At 40.3% G+C, this 13,928-nt stretch overlaps 1 protein-coding gene and 1 non-coding gene across 3 annotated transcripts in view; one reads left to right on the top strand and one right to left on the bottom strand.

Annotated features, from left to right (window-relative positions):
• Nucleotides 1–3,321, top strand: part of LOC111223494 (Y+L amino acid transporter 2-like) — a 28,591-nt gene extending 25,270 nt beyond the window's left edge. For both annotated transcript variants that reach the window (XM_022747663.1, XM_022747662.1), the window contains exons 9-12: nucleotides 111–207; nucleotides 331–480; nucleotides 1,634–1,817; nucleotides 2,568–3,321. In XM_022747663.1, coding sequence (XP_022603384.1) covers nucleotides 111–207; nucleotides 331–480; nucleotides 1,634–1,817; nucleotides 2,568–2,662 — 526 coding nt within the window. In that variant the 3' untranslated portion in view covers nucleotides 2,663–3,321. The remainder of the gene's footprint in view (nucleotides 1–110; nucleotides 208–330; nucleotides 481–1,633; nucleotides 1,818–2,567) is intronic.
• A 7,219-nt stretch (nucleotides 3,322–10,540) lies between these two features.
• Nucleotides 10,541–10,612, bottom strand: trnat-cgu. Its single transcript has one exon. It is a non-coding gene; the product is annotated as a tRNA-Thr (tRNA).
• Nucleotides 10,613–13,928: the final 3,316 nt, after the last annotated feature.

The following is a 13,928-nucleotide window of genomic DNA, read 5'->3' as shown; positions in this document are numbered from 1 at the left end:
TTTCCCTAATCGCAGATTAGCAGTAATGTTTTGAATGTTAAAATGTTTGAAAACCTGTCAGCAACATGATGATCTGTTTACACCCTTCCACCATTTGTTTTCTCCTACAGGTTGTTTTTTGTTGGTTCCAGAGAAGGCCAACTACCTAATGTCCTGTGCATGATCCACATTAAGCGTTTCACTCCAATCCCTGCCCTGCTTTTCAATGTTAGTATCACATATTTTAGTCGGTTTGGTCACCACTGGATCCCTGTGTCATTGATGGGTGTTTATTACCAAACTCAAACAATGTTTTTTTTCTTTTGTGTGTGTCTGGTCTTCTCTTCCCAGGGCGCCATGTCTCTGTTCTACCTGTCGGTGCCTGACGTTTTCCAATTGATCAACTACTTCAGTTTTAACTACTGGTTGTTTATCGGCTTGTCTATAGCCAGCCAGATCTACCTTCGCTTCAAAGCTCCTGATCTGCATCGACCTGTTAAGGTAGCAAAACTAATGCAATAGGAGTGCTGACTTGCATTTTAAAGAACAACAGTGGCACTGCCTTCCAGGCAGACCCTTTGTTTTGACATTCATCATTGTTGTGCCTCATGTGTCTGTGAGAAACTTGCACATCTTGACAGCTGACAGTCACATTCAAAGGTTGTGTAGGTAGAAATACCAAGTGTGGTTTGCTGAGCATGTGGCATCATTATGCAACATATCCAAATTATATAATTGTCAGTTTTTTTTTTTCCTAACAAGTTTGGTCATCTTTGTATAAGGAGTTTTCAGTGTCACTTTCATTCGTTTTTTTTTTTTTTTTTTTTTTTTTCCCCTTTCCCATGGATCCCCCTTTTTTTTTTTTTTTAAGGGGTTTTCAGTGTCCCTTTTTTTTTTTTTTTTTTTTTTTTTTTTTTTTTTTACCACTGTCCAGTGAGTCGCTCTGTTTTCTCTTCTTTAACTGTGATAAAGTGCAAGAAAACTTAAACAAAACTACATCAAATATAAACACAAACACTTTATTATGATGCCCAGTGAATCCAGTCATTTTCAAAACATTCCCATGACCATGTCATAACTCTGACCAAAAAAAAGCAGACTAAATGTTCACTGTCATAGAACGTAATAAACTGAAACCAGTTCTTGACGGCAGGTAATCAATCTCAGAGCTCAGAATTGATCACTAATTCTTTGGAGCCGAAGTCACTGAGACCCAGAGTTCTGCAGATAAAGTGTGGCTATGCTCTTCTAAGCATTTTTACCTTTATTTACATTTGTTTACCCATCAACATACCTCCATTGTAGGCCTGACCACACTTAGCACTGGCTTTAGTTATGACGATGTTTAAGAGTCTGTGATGGTTTGAATCCGATAACTGTTAATTTTATTCTTTCATTAACCATAAACGTGATTGGACTGCGTACTGGCTGAGCAGTTTAAGGGCAATTAGAGCTACAATTAATTCACCGGAGGGATCTGGTTTAAACTAATAATAATTTTGTATTTGTTTATGTAATTGTTTTTAATCTTCTACTCTTCTCTCTCCAACCTTTTTACTACCACCATCATTCTGTTCTATCTTTCCGCCCCCTTCTTTTATACTTATTTTGTCCTTGTCATCACCCTCCCCTTTCCTCTCTCCACTCCCTGCAGCTGTCATTGTTCTTCCCAATCGTTTACTGCTTGTGCAGCATATTCCTGGTCGTGGTGCCCCTCTACAGCGACACCATCAACTCTCTGGTAGGAATTGCTGTGGCACTGTCCGGTGTCCCAGTCTACTACTTTTTCATCTACTTGCCACCCACCTCCAGACCAGCCTTCCTCGGAAAAATAATCGGTAAGAGGTTTCACATGATGCTGTACTGTGTGTCCTAGCAGTGGTTTATTCAGCATAGTGTTGATGTTTGTTTTGGGGCTTTATTGATAGTCTTTTAAGGAGTATTTTATTTTACTAGAACCATTTCACTTTTAATTAGAGATGCATATTATAAAATTCATGAACCTTAAACTATTTATACAGAGACGTGGGTAAAAACGTGTCCGATTTTCTATAGGTTATAATTCTACCACAAACAGCATTTTAGTACCAGGCAGTTTATAGGTGACATCTATGGAAAAAAACATGGCAACAACCCCTCAACTTCTGACTATGGAGGGTGGAGGTCGATTTTTCTTAGATGTCAAAAAATTCCCAAGGGGATAGAAAAGGGGGCCTCACTGCATTTTTATTTGAAACATAAGTACAGTAAAGTAGCTTACTAGTCTTAAATTGTACATAGACCAGCTACTAGACACATGTAAAAAAAGAGGGATTGAGATTAGTGTTTCAAAGTTCACTGTACTACTGTATAGACCCTACATACTGCAAAGGGTTCTATAGTGCACAGTGTAAAACCCCTGTAGTTGAGGTAGACCCCCTCCCGGTTCTGTTAACCTTATGCTAAAACCATTAATGTGTTATCAACTGTCTGTTCTAAAACTAACACCAGTATCTCTTAAAAGCATTTGTTGACTGTATTTTCATCTGTCGAGTGCAACCCTGATTTTTTATTTTTTTTTTCTTCCTTTCTTTCCTCTGTCACTGCAGATAAGATCTCTCTTTGCACCCAAAAACTGTGCATGTGCTGTGTGGCCTCGCCTGATATTGATCTGGACAACATAGACCCAGAAAAGATCGAATGACGGAGCAACAAAGGACTCTGAAGTACTGTATTGAGAGATGTGAAGATGATGATGAATGAGTGAATGAGGGAAGCTGCAGACAATCAGGATTTGGATGAGGAAGGCTTGATTGATTAAAGGAAGGGGGGAAACCACCTTCTCCTCCTCTCAAACATGAGCCATATGAATAACAGAGCAGGATTTTACTTGGAGAGAATTAATTTTGTGCATAAACCTTCAACAAATACCACTGTACAGATTAACTCTCATGCACATTCACATGGTGGGACACGATGCAGTGTTTGTCGGTTGTGCAGTTCCCTCCACACATGCCCACACACTGTAACTTGCACACACACCTAAGCAGACAGAAACCCAGAGAGTGACACCACAACAACCCAGTCCAGAAAGAGTTGACTCAGCAGATGAGGTGATTCCTTCACAAACAGGAGGTAGTTACAAACAATACACATGAAAAATGTCCGTTACATGCCTTACATGCGTTGTCTCACGTTAATGAATTGGGACCCTTTCTTAAAATGGAAGCTTGCGACCCCTCGTCACAGGTCGGAAATGTCACTCAACATTGCAGAACCCAAGTTTGTAATGGTTTTGATGGGTTTGCATTAACATCAGATCTGTAATTTACTAGTGTGTGGCGCTCACATATATATATATATATATATTACAGCTTTGACTTTTTCTTTTAATTAAGAGTTTATATATCATATGGCATACAGTCGGTATGACAACCAGAAAGTGAGTCCAGAGAGTACGGTGAATGGCGACAATTTTGCACATTTTCTGTTTTGTTCAACCTTGTTTATAGGAAGCTTTATTCTGATCCATTACTGAATTTAAAGAATGAATGGACTGGTTTTTTATGTTAAGCTCGTTGAGAAAGAAATAATTTGTTCAAGCCTGTTGTCATGTGTCTGTTGACAGTGTGTGTATCCTGCTTTTGTTCCACCTAAGTAATTTGTTCAAAACGTTTCCTTCTTTCAACCAAATCCTTTGTTTGCATCTTCATGGTTATATTCAATTGCTGGTGCCTCCTAATGGTAGCTAATATTTACTTCCATGGACAAGCGACAAGATTTTCCCAAGTGTCATTCAAGAGTCTATCTACATCTTGTGTGTTTTTTGTTTATGGTGTTACTGTCATTTGTCACTTGTTTTCTATTACCATACATTTACAAACACATGTCAGTGAGAGGATTGTAGTGTTACTCATATCAAAAAGGTTTAAACATAGTGTTGTGACTGTCTCTAGATTAAGCAAATGTACATGAAGAAGGCTCCTGTGGGTTTCGATTTTCTTCAGAATGGGGTGTTTGTAGATACAAACCTCAGGATCAACCATGCTGATGTGCACACGTTGTTGCTGATATTTATTATCATTGTTTTGTTTTGTTTTTTTAACCACTCTTGTCTTAAGAGTTTGTATCACAGGTAGGATATTTAATGTAATATTGCCTTTTGAATAGATCACCAATGTGGACCATTTATTCAGAGTATAGCCAAAGGTCTTAAACAGGCTGACAGTCGGACCATCGTTCTGCTCACAGAGTAGTGAGCCTGTAGCAGAGTGTCTTTGTGCTTTGGTGAGTAAATTATAGCTGTAGTATGTTACGCTACAGGTAGAAACAAGTCAAACCGGTGTTGTCGTACTGCAGTCCTTATTAACTGTATGTGCCTTCAGTGTCTCACGCACAATCATTTTGACACATTGCTGTAGGGTTTGCCAAAAGTTCTTCAGGTCATCATCCTCTGATTTTATTTAATTCTGAAAGTGGCATCACCAGCCAGATGTTGTAGTTGAGGTCAGATGGAAATAATCAGGCTTTAGCTTGAACCATATTTAGTCTCTTGACATGAGCACTTCCACAACACCAGCCAAAAAAAGCACACAGATATTTGTTTGATATTGCTTTCTCTTGGTTTAAGTCACCATTTAAACCTTACTAGTCAGTTGTGTGTGTGTGTGTGTGTGTGTGAAGAAGAAAAGCGCTATATATCCGCAGTGAAGAATACTCTCAAGTTTCCATATACTGTCATGTTATGAACTGTTATATACTGAGAAAACACGGGACTTGAATGTTGAAGTATAATATTTTGTTGTGTTACATTAGGTACCAAATCTGTGTGTTCTGGTTGGGTTGTGTGTGCTAACAAAGCTATGTACTGTGTATTTGTAGAATTGTGTTTAAGTGCTTTGTTCACTGTTTTTATCTATTCTATTTTGGATAAACCAAATGGTAAGACAAGTGTTTGAGCACAGGAAGTCTTGTTCGTCCAAACTGAGGCGTATGTTTTTATCTGAATAAAGGCAAATACAGAATGTGCGGTGTAAGCACTTCAGTGACTTTGACTTTATCCACTTCACTCTTCCTAAACTGAACTGTGGTTGCACTGGACAGCTGACAGCCACTAGAGGTCATGGTCTCCCAACACTTGAACCTGTCCAAACTGCAGCTTGACGCTCTTACTGTTCATTTAACTGCAGGTATCTTCTCTAGTCTGCTGTAGCTGTGTTTAAAAAAATAACAAATGAAGATCTATATTCCCAGTGTTTCTGTACTGATCAACTCATCAATTAGCTGATCAACAGAAAATCAACTATTTTGAAAATCAAATAATCATTTGGCATTTTAGCAGGTGCTCATTTGTTTAAGCTTTGTAATGTGAATTTTTTTGATGAAAATTGATTAACTGAACTCTTAAGGATTTTTGTATAGATACAATTTTTTAACCCCTGAAAACCTGTGTGAACCATTATGCAACTTCACATTAATGCAGAACATATTCTCAATAATGTTAATTAGATTTTTTTTAAGTGAAAAAAGCATTGTTCTGTCAGTGAATTGGTAGGATTTCCTGCTCTGACTCTAGCAATGAATCTAAGAATTGTTGCAACACAATGATATTGCCAAACAAGATAACAACATGCAGTAGAAAAGTTCTTGAAACTCCAGTTATGCAGTGCACATTACTTACTACCACAGAGAAATCCTCATAAATGCCTGTTTGTCTTTCAGAATAATCATTTCAGTGTAGATTTTACTTTTACTCCTCCATTCTGTGTGAGCTTTTTTTCCCAGCATTAAATGTGAAATGATGCCTAAAGAAAATTAGTGTTCAGAGTCATAAGAACAAACATCAATATTCAGTGTGGCCTAGTAGAGCTGTGAGAGTGGTTATGGTAAGCTGTCACAGTTATAATAAAGTCTACTGCAGATTTTCATTAAAATACTTCATAGACTAGTGTTTGCTCTGTGTTCAGTGTTACAGTGTACACACAGAAACTGTCCACAGCATCTTTGACTCACCGTCTACCTTCCAGCCTCCTCAGGTAGCTGGCAAAGCCCCACCTCCTGTGCATCCACCCACCTTGACTCCCCGGGGGCTCGGCGCAGAGGCGTCGCATTTCACCAAGGTGTGCACTCTGCGCTTCAGATGCTGCCCGTCAATAGGTGTTCTTTCCTGGGGAGAGAGGCCCGACTCTGTCCTTCCCCCAGAACCCGAGGGAGTTGGGTTCCACTGACTCATGCATAAAAGATAAAGCAGCCGAGCCAAGCGACACAGCAACAGCTACTGTAACAGCTCTCTCCCACAGAGTGGAGGACAGGCTGTAGTCAAAGTGAAGTATTATCCTGCAAAGGTCCAGGCTGCTTGGTGTGTACTTGGCACCGCTCATGCTCGGCAGCGGGTATCTGTCCTGGGGATGGGCAGAAGAACTGAGGTGCTGCTCTTTGATGGGTGAGTGGCCTTTACACGCTGGCACCTGCCCGGCATCATGGAGCTACCTCGACGCCTGAACTGGATACGAAACCGACCCTGGAGGCCTCATGTCTGCCGCAGGGAGTTCAAGCGTAAGTGGAGCATGTGACTGTCTGGTGAATGTTAAAAGTTTATATTCATCAGGTGTATGTGAGTAAATCCGGAGCATAGTAGTCTTGAGTTGTATTAGTTGCTTTTCTCTGTCCTCATATTTTGTGTTCTGTCTTGTGGGTTTGCTTTTAATTGTCTAAGTGCTGCTGGGAACTTGAGAAGCTCTCAGTGAGGTCATCACTGTCTTGTCAAGTGAAGTGCTGGTGACTCCTACAGTGACTATGTGCTGCTGCTCTGAGTAAATCCTCATGTGCTTTCATGCTGCAGATAGGTTATTGTTTCTAATGGTGGTTGCTGATTTTAAAGAAGCACAATCCTCCAGGTTCAGTGTTTTAAATTAGTAATGTGACTCAGTGAGTGGTTCTGGCCCTTTTTCCATCAAGCAGACGCCACTTACTGTACAAACCCCCTCAGTATGCAAGGCGTTGGATAAGACTGATGTTAAGTGAGACATTGAGCTGGAAATGCTTCAGTCTTGGAGTAAAATGTAACATCTGGCTGTTTGCAGATGTTTGACATGAGCTCTCATGGCTCCTGTCAGGATGCCTCATAAAATGTTGGCTCATGCTTTAGCCAGAAATGAAGATTTACAAATGAGATGTCACACATGGTGATGTGACCATTTTAATCAGGCCAGTCAGAAAGGGTGGAACATCTGAATGATTAACACTCATTCTTACCTCTTGGTTTGTTCACTTTCTCTACAAAATCCAATCAGCAGCAAGGTTTAAGTCGCACATGGATGGATTATGAGACAACGGGCCCCTCTACCCTCCTTTATAGGAGCTAGACACCCAAACTGACAGAAACACAACGACTAGAGATGACACGTCTGGGTGTAATTGAGTTATTTTGAGTCATTTTGTGGTTGTTATGCATCTCTGTGATGGTTCTGTGTCTTTTTGTGGTCATTTTACATCTCTGGTCATTTTGAAGTCTCTTTGTGGTCATTTTGCTTCTCTTTGTGTGTAGTCATGTTTGTGTGTCTGAGGTTGTTTTGTGTCTCCTTGTAGTCTTTTAACCGACTTTCTAAATGTTAACACCCATTCAAAACAAAGGCTCTGGCCCAGGGGCCCTGTGATCCTTCGGGCACCGTTCAGTAATCCTTCCATGGACTCGCACACAGAGACAGCGGTCAGTTGACACTGCAGTCCATTTGATCAGACTTGATCAGTGAATGTTTCATTGCAATAGCGTCTGTGGGGTTGTGTAAAATCAGATTGTCGGGCGAGTGGATTACAGCACTCATGTGGCCGTGCCAAGTGGGTCTAGTGGTGTTTTATTTGGTTCTGGTGTTGCTTTGAGATGATCACCCAACGTCTTGTTTGGAAACTTATTTTTTTCCCTGATGTTCGATAAAATGTTTTTTCTCGTGCATCTCCTGCAGATCATACACAAAGAATAAGAGCTGTGTGCTTGGCTGTTTGTCTGGAGAGGGTATGCGTGAGTATGAGCGATGGACTAGCTACAGTTACTGTGTGCTCAGCAGTGAGTTGTTTTAACCATGCTGGCAGGGGGGGGGGGGCTGCTGATCAACTGAGTGGTTATAACGAAGAAAAGACTTGAAATGCTGATGCTTTCAAGAGAGGACATCCTTCACAAGAATTCCATTTGTCTGGAAGGTATTTTTTGATCGATGTTGTTTAACGGAGGCAGTGAAACCAGTGAGAGCTAACTACCAGCACACTGCTGCAACATTAATGAGAAAACACAATTGTGTAAAAATGACTTCAAAATTGAAAAGTAACAAACAGCACTGAGATATTCTGCTGCACCACAGAATGCATTATTGAACACTTTCTCCCCATTGCTCACAAAAAAGACCTGAAATCACCTCTGGCCCCCAGGATATTTCCTCCGCTCTCAGCAGTGGTGGTCGAAAAACAAAATCAAGCTGCTCTTTGAAAAATGCAACATGGACAAAGACATCAAACTTCACTATTAGTAACTCTGTTGTAGTTCATGTTGAATAAACAGCTTGGTCTTTGTTGGATTTTCACATGAAAAGAAACATGTGGCAACAGTGACATAGCACATCTGGACATGTGGAAATCAAACTTGAAAATGATTTAGTGGCAATACGTATCATGTATCCACAGCCACTCACATTTACGCTCTACAATACCCTTTACTCTGTGTGTTTCGTGTTTATGACATTTTTTGAAAGAATGTGAACTTTATTCAAACTAGAGCACCAACTGAATGCAGTAAAAAAAAAATTGTTGGATAAAACACTACTCTTGTTTAAATAATGTTGAAATGCTGTCAATGGCTGGCATTAAAAAACAGTGTTCAGCCACAGTAATGGAGTTTGCATTCAGATACAGATGCTGTATGTTCTGTATTATAGTAACTAGTAACATAAGCCTATTTTTCACTGTTAATTAGATGTGTAGCTAGAACATATACTCTACATGAGGCACTCAAAATGCAACATAAATGACTTATTAAATTAAAATTAAATGATATTAGGTCTAAGCCAAAAAAAAAAAAAAAATCCCATCCAGTCCTTTTTAATGCGTCACTGTCTCTTTTTAAGGCTGCACTTTAAAGAGGATGCACTGAGTAGAAGGTTATTGATTATTTCTTCAGGAGAAGTCTTTGAGTGGCTTTGTCCAGAATTTATTAATGAGAGGACGCAGGTTTTACTGCAGGTCAACACAGAGCCGAGGCCTTGAGCTGCATTTTATATTTGTGCAGCACTTCTGAACAAATATACGCAACTATCTGTTTGTATCTGTCAAGCACAGCAGAGAGGATAACTGTATCCAAATTGTATTAATGAAAATAACAACACTGTAGGCTGTCATCAGCGTCACCTTTCAAACTGAGGCTAAAATTGTGACTAAATAAAAACAGGGAGTTGAAAAAAAGCTGCAGTTAAAAATCATCCTGTTAATGGTGCCCCCTTAATAACCTTAAATAACCTTAATGGCACTTTGAGCAGCTAACAGGAAACAATAATGTTCCTCTGGGTGGTTTGTGTTGTCTTTTGTGCAACTGTGGGTGGCATGTGGTTGATATTTACGCTCCTTCATGAAGCCTGTTGTTGTTAGTGCAGATAAACTGCAGGTGTACTGGAGGTGAACTGTGCTGACGCGGGTTTTCAGATGTGTTTTTCTTCGTCAATGCATTTCTTAGTTAAAAGCGAGGAACTCTCTGTCAGTTGAGGGAAATCATCTCATTGATATCAGTGTTTTCTTTCTCACATATTTCTGAGGTTTTCAAGTTTTGATTTATTCTCTTGACTTGTGTATGTATTCTTAAATACATGTCATATCACAGGTGCGTTAGGTTGCAGTAGCCTTGGCAACCATTCACTTAAATTTAGAAAGTTATCCATAGCTACAAACATTTCTCATAAGTGAGTCACTTAGACGGCCCACTCGTTCTTTGTTAATACCTACTGTGGCGGTTGTTAACCACTGGAGTATGTTATATAATGTCACACAGTATGTAGTACTAGTATGTATGAGGCTATACAAGTCTGTTTTGTTGTGGGGGCGCAGTAAGGGGATGAATTAGAGAACTTAATATCTGTCATCACAATTACACATTCCTGTGTCACTGTGCTAACTGGAAACTGTGGTTATATCACACAGCTGGATAATGGCATGGGAAACAAGCAAGTCACTGAGCTCCAAACTGTTCCCTTTTTAACAAAGGAGTCAGCCGCCTGAGCTACGGCTCATCATGACATTTGTTTGGCACTTAACTCTGGGGATGGTGGTTCACCCCCTAGAATTTCTCTACATCCCTCCAGATACGTGTGAAAAACGTAAGTTACTTTGGACAAAAGCACTTTTAAGTCACGCGTTCTTCTCTCATAGTCCTAGTCTGAAATGGGAGAGGACTGTGACATGTACATTATTGGTTCAACTATACTGTATAACTGTTACAGATGTACTTGTTTAGATTTGTCCACTGCTTGAGCTGAAGTCTAAACATGACTTCAGTTGGGCTTCTTCCATCGCACTGCTAATCATAGAGAAGCCTGCTGCAGTTTTAAGGCACGGATGGGGATCGAACCCATGATCTTTGGTTTACGAGACCAACGCCTTACCACTTGGCCACCGCGCCTCTGTGAGGAAATATATGAAATACATGAAAACTGTTAAATAGTTCCATGTACAATTTTTTTTAATTATCCATCTTAAAATTCCTCCTTCTAAAAATGAAAATGTCAACATTGTTGTGCCTTTTTTCATCCTGACCTTTGTGTTTGCAGTAATCACCAGTAGGGGGCCTCCACAGTTTGATAATATAATTTTCTGTCTTCCCTTCAGTTCACCACAAACATACAGTGAAAACACACTCACTGTATGTTCCTCTGCTCAGCTCAGAGGGAAGTGAGGCAATATCATGATTGCACATCTCCTCTGCTTGACGATGTCATAGTGTGGCTAAGATGATGAAAAAAAAAAACTGCTCTTCTTCCTTCCTCCTCTGAAGACTGCAATTTATTCTTCCTGTTTCTGACACCTTGCTGAGGGCAAAGTGCTACTCAAAGGATCATCCTTCTGATTTTGTGAAAAAGGCAGCGGCCGAAAAAGAGAAACTCTTGCTTTCTTCTGACAAGATGCAGAAAACCACGAGCACAGTCAAAGGTGTGTCTCGCTAATAATCTGTCAGACTGTCTTTTTTTTTTTCTACTTTTTTTACTACTAATGGAGGTGATTAAAACAAACCACTTTATCAGATTGTGTTATTCTGTTTCTGTGACCTGCCTGACTCGTGCACATTTCTCTTCTCCTTTCTTCTGTTGTCATCCTCCTCTTCTCCGCACCTCCCTGTCCCTCACCTCTGCCCCCTTTGCATTTGCTTTATTGCTTTCTTTGTTTCTCATGTCTCCTTCAGCCTCTCCTCTCACTTATCGTCCTCTTGCCCTGCGACCTCTCTCTCTCTCTCTCTTTTTCTCTCTCTTCCATTCTCCTATTTCTACCCTCCCTTCAGATCTTCATTATCCCTCTCCTCTCCTCTCCTCTCTCGAACCAGATTTGTGATGGCGCTCACTCTCTGAAAATCTTCCCCCTCCATAGCAACGCGCCTCCTCACTACTGTAGCTTCTGCTGCCACTGATGCAGGAGGCGGTGTTGGGATGTAAAACTACATCAGTGGAGATTACATATCGCCTCGGCTCATTTTCCAGTTGTCAGCTGTAGCTGGAAATGATTGTTTCTCACTGCTCACTTATACTTTCTTCCCCTCTTTCGTCTCCTTTCTTTTATTTCTGTCACGCACTTATTTTTTTTCTCTCTCTCTCTCTCTCTCTTTGTTCTTTCTCTCCTGCTTATCTGCTCGTTTCTCCGTCCCTCTCTCTTCGCCCAGAAAACAATTCAATTCACAAGCTTTCAGGGCACATGTGAGTGTGGAATCGTGCTGGTCCTCTCTCTGTAATTTCACACAATAAAGTCAACAAGCAGGGCTGCTGCGTGGGCTGCTTATGAACACAGAGAGAACAACTAATGGAAAGAGAGAAAGACAAGGAGAGAGTGAGAGACAGAGGGAGGAGAGAACGAAAAAAATACTGCCTGCATGTCCCAAAAGAAGCGCACGTGTTTCAGTTATTTATTACACCTGTAGCTCTCATTTCCATTTGTGTTTGACGCCACATTTCCCCATATATGCCAGTATTTTCATTTATTCATCACATTGCTTTTGTTACAACTGTGTTATGTTCTATCAAAATATAACACTAAAAAAGAACTATTAAGTGGTCAGTTCATCCAAATTACATTTATCTGCAGATGCATCAAGCCGTGCTGATAGGTTTTTGTTTCATTTTCTCAGGTTTAGACATATACTCTGAGATTCCAGAGAGATGTGAGATTTCATATGTAGCTCCCCATATGGCTAGATACTGCTAAAGCTATAGTTTGGACTGACTCTCCCATTCTCTCGAATGCAAGGTCTCAGTAACCCTTGAGGGAATTTCTTCATATTTCAAACAAACACTCACTTGGACTTAAAGATGAACTGATTAGAATTTGGTGGTAAGAGGTCCAAGGTTTCAAGGTCACCGTGACCTCACAAAACATGTTTTTGGCCATATCTCAAGTATTCATATGGTAATTATGATAAAATACACTTAATAAATGTATTCAATTCCTTCAAAGACTTTACTACTTTACTACTACTATTACTATCTGGTCAGACACGGATGTAAAGTGCATCTGGACTGGTTGATGGAGGCATACAACCGCAAGGCAATAATTCTAGTCAGTCTCTTCAGTGTGAGTGAAACCCTGAGTGACATTTAAGCTGCATGCTTCATTTACATCATAGTTTATGTACTAAGTCTGTTTCCACTGCACTTTGTTGCAATTTTTCCAAGCATAAAAACTTCTGCTTTTTAGAACAATTTCCAGCTTTTTGACTCTGTTTTTTATGCACACAAAAACAGATCAATGGAAACGCACTTAATGTTGAGAGAGCTCAGAATCAAGTGACCCACACTGCTGAAGCAGCACTGAGTGAGACACAGCCTTGTGGGGGCTGCGCTGTAACCCAGCCTGACCTCTGTCCTCTCTGTAAAATGGAAGGAGCAAATAAAATCGATGGAGTATCATGTTGTTTTTACAATCCTGAGGCAATGAAAGAAAAGTTCAGGTTGACCTTGTCCACTGGCTGTTATGTTCTGTAAGCTTTGCTCATGATGCCTCAAAAGGTGCAATGTTTAAAGGAAAAAACTTTTTCGATTATTGAAACGCACGACACAGTCAATGCCACAAAAAATATAGTGCTGTCATAAATGCAGTTTCATTTTCCCTTGAAGATTGAATTTAATATCTCACTGCATGAACTTGAGGAAAAGTCCATGTTACAAAATGGAAGAAAAGAATTTGATCCAATGTCCTTTTTCTTTTCTCAACATGCGTTGGCTCTGTCTCTTTCTTTTCTCAAAGGAGGTCCAGGTTCTCATCTCAGGATTTATTGTCTACTTGCCAGATTGTCATTTGGTTTCTGATGGGTTTTCAGAGATGTTGCTATCAAAGACTAAATACACCGCATAGACAACAAAAAAGCCCCCAGCCATCTCATCATTTCAATATTTTCATTGAGACACAGAATGAAATTGTTCTTGCTGAATAGCATAAGGTTGACTGGTCAAACTTTATGCCAGTTTCAATGTCTCAAGGCCAAGGCTGGAAGATTTGGCATCGTCTGAGTATATGGCAACACTAGCTCATGAGCTCATGGTTCCCATGTCACTGGGTTTGGGTCGGGTTGCCAGTTTCTTCTTTGTGCTTCTCAGTAGAACTCCTGGGTTTTCATGGTGGCCAGGATGTGGCTGTATTGAGTGTCCATTCCCCTCAGAAGGATGCCAGGCTAAGATAATTGTGTGTGTGTGTGTGTGTGTGTGTGTGTGTGTGTGTGTGTGTGTGTGTGTGTGTGT

The sequence above is a fragment of the Seriola dumerili genome, unplaced genomic scaffold (assembly GCF_002260705.1).
Source record: "Seriola dumerili isolate Sdu_G_001 unplaced genomic scaffold, Sdu_1.0 BDQW01000110.1, whole genome shotgun sequence".
Taxonomy (NCBI): Eukaryota; Metazoa; Chordata; class Actinopteri; order Carangiformes; family Carangidae; genus Seriola; species Seriola dumerili.
This window is presented reverse-complemented; position numbering and strand designations above follow the sequence as displayed.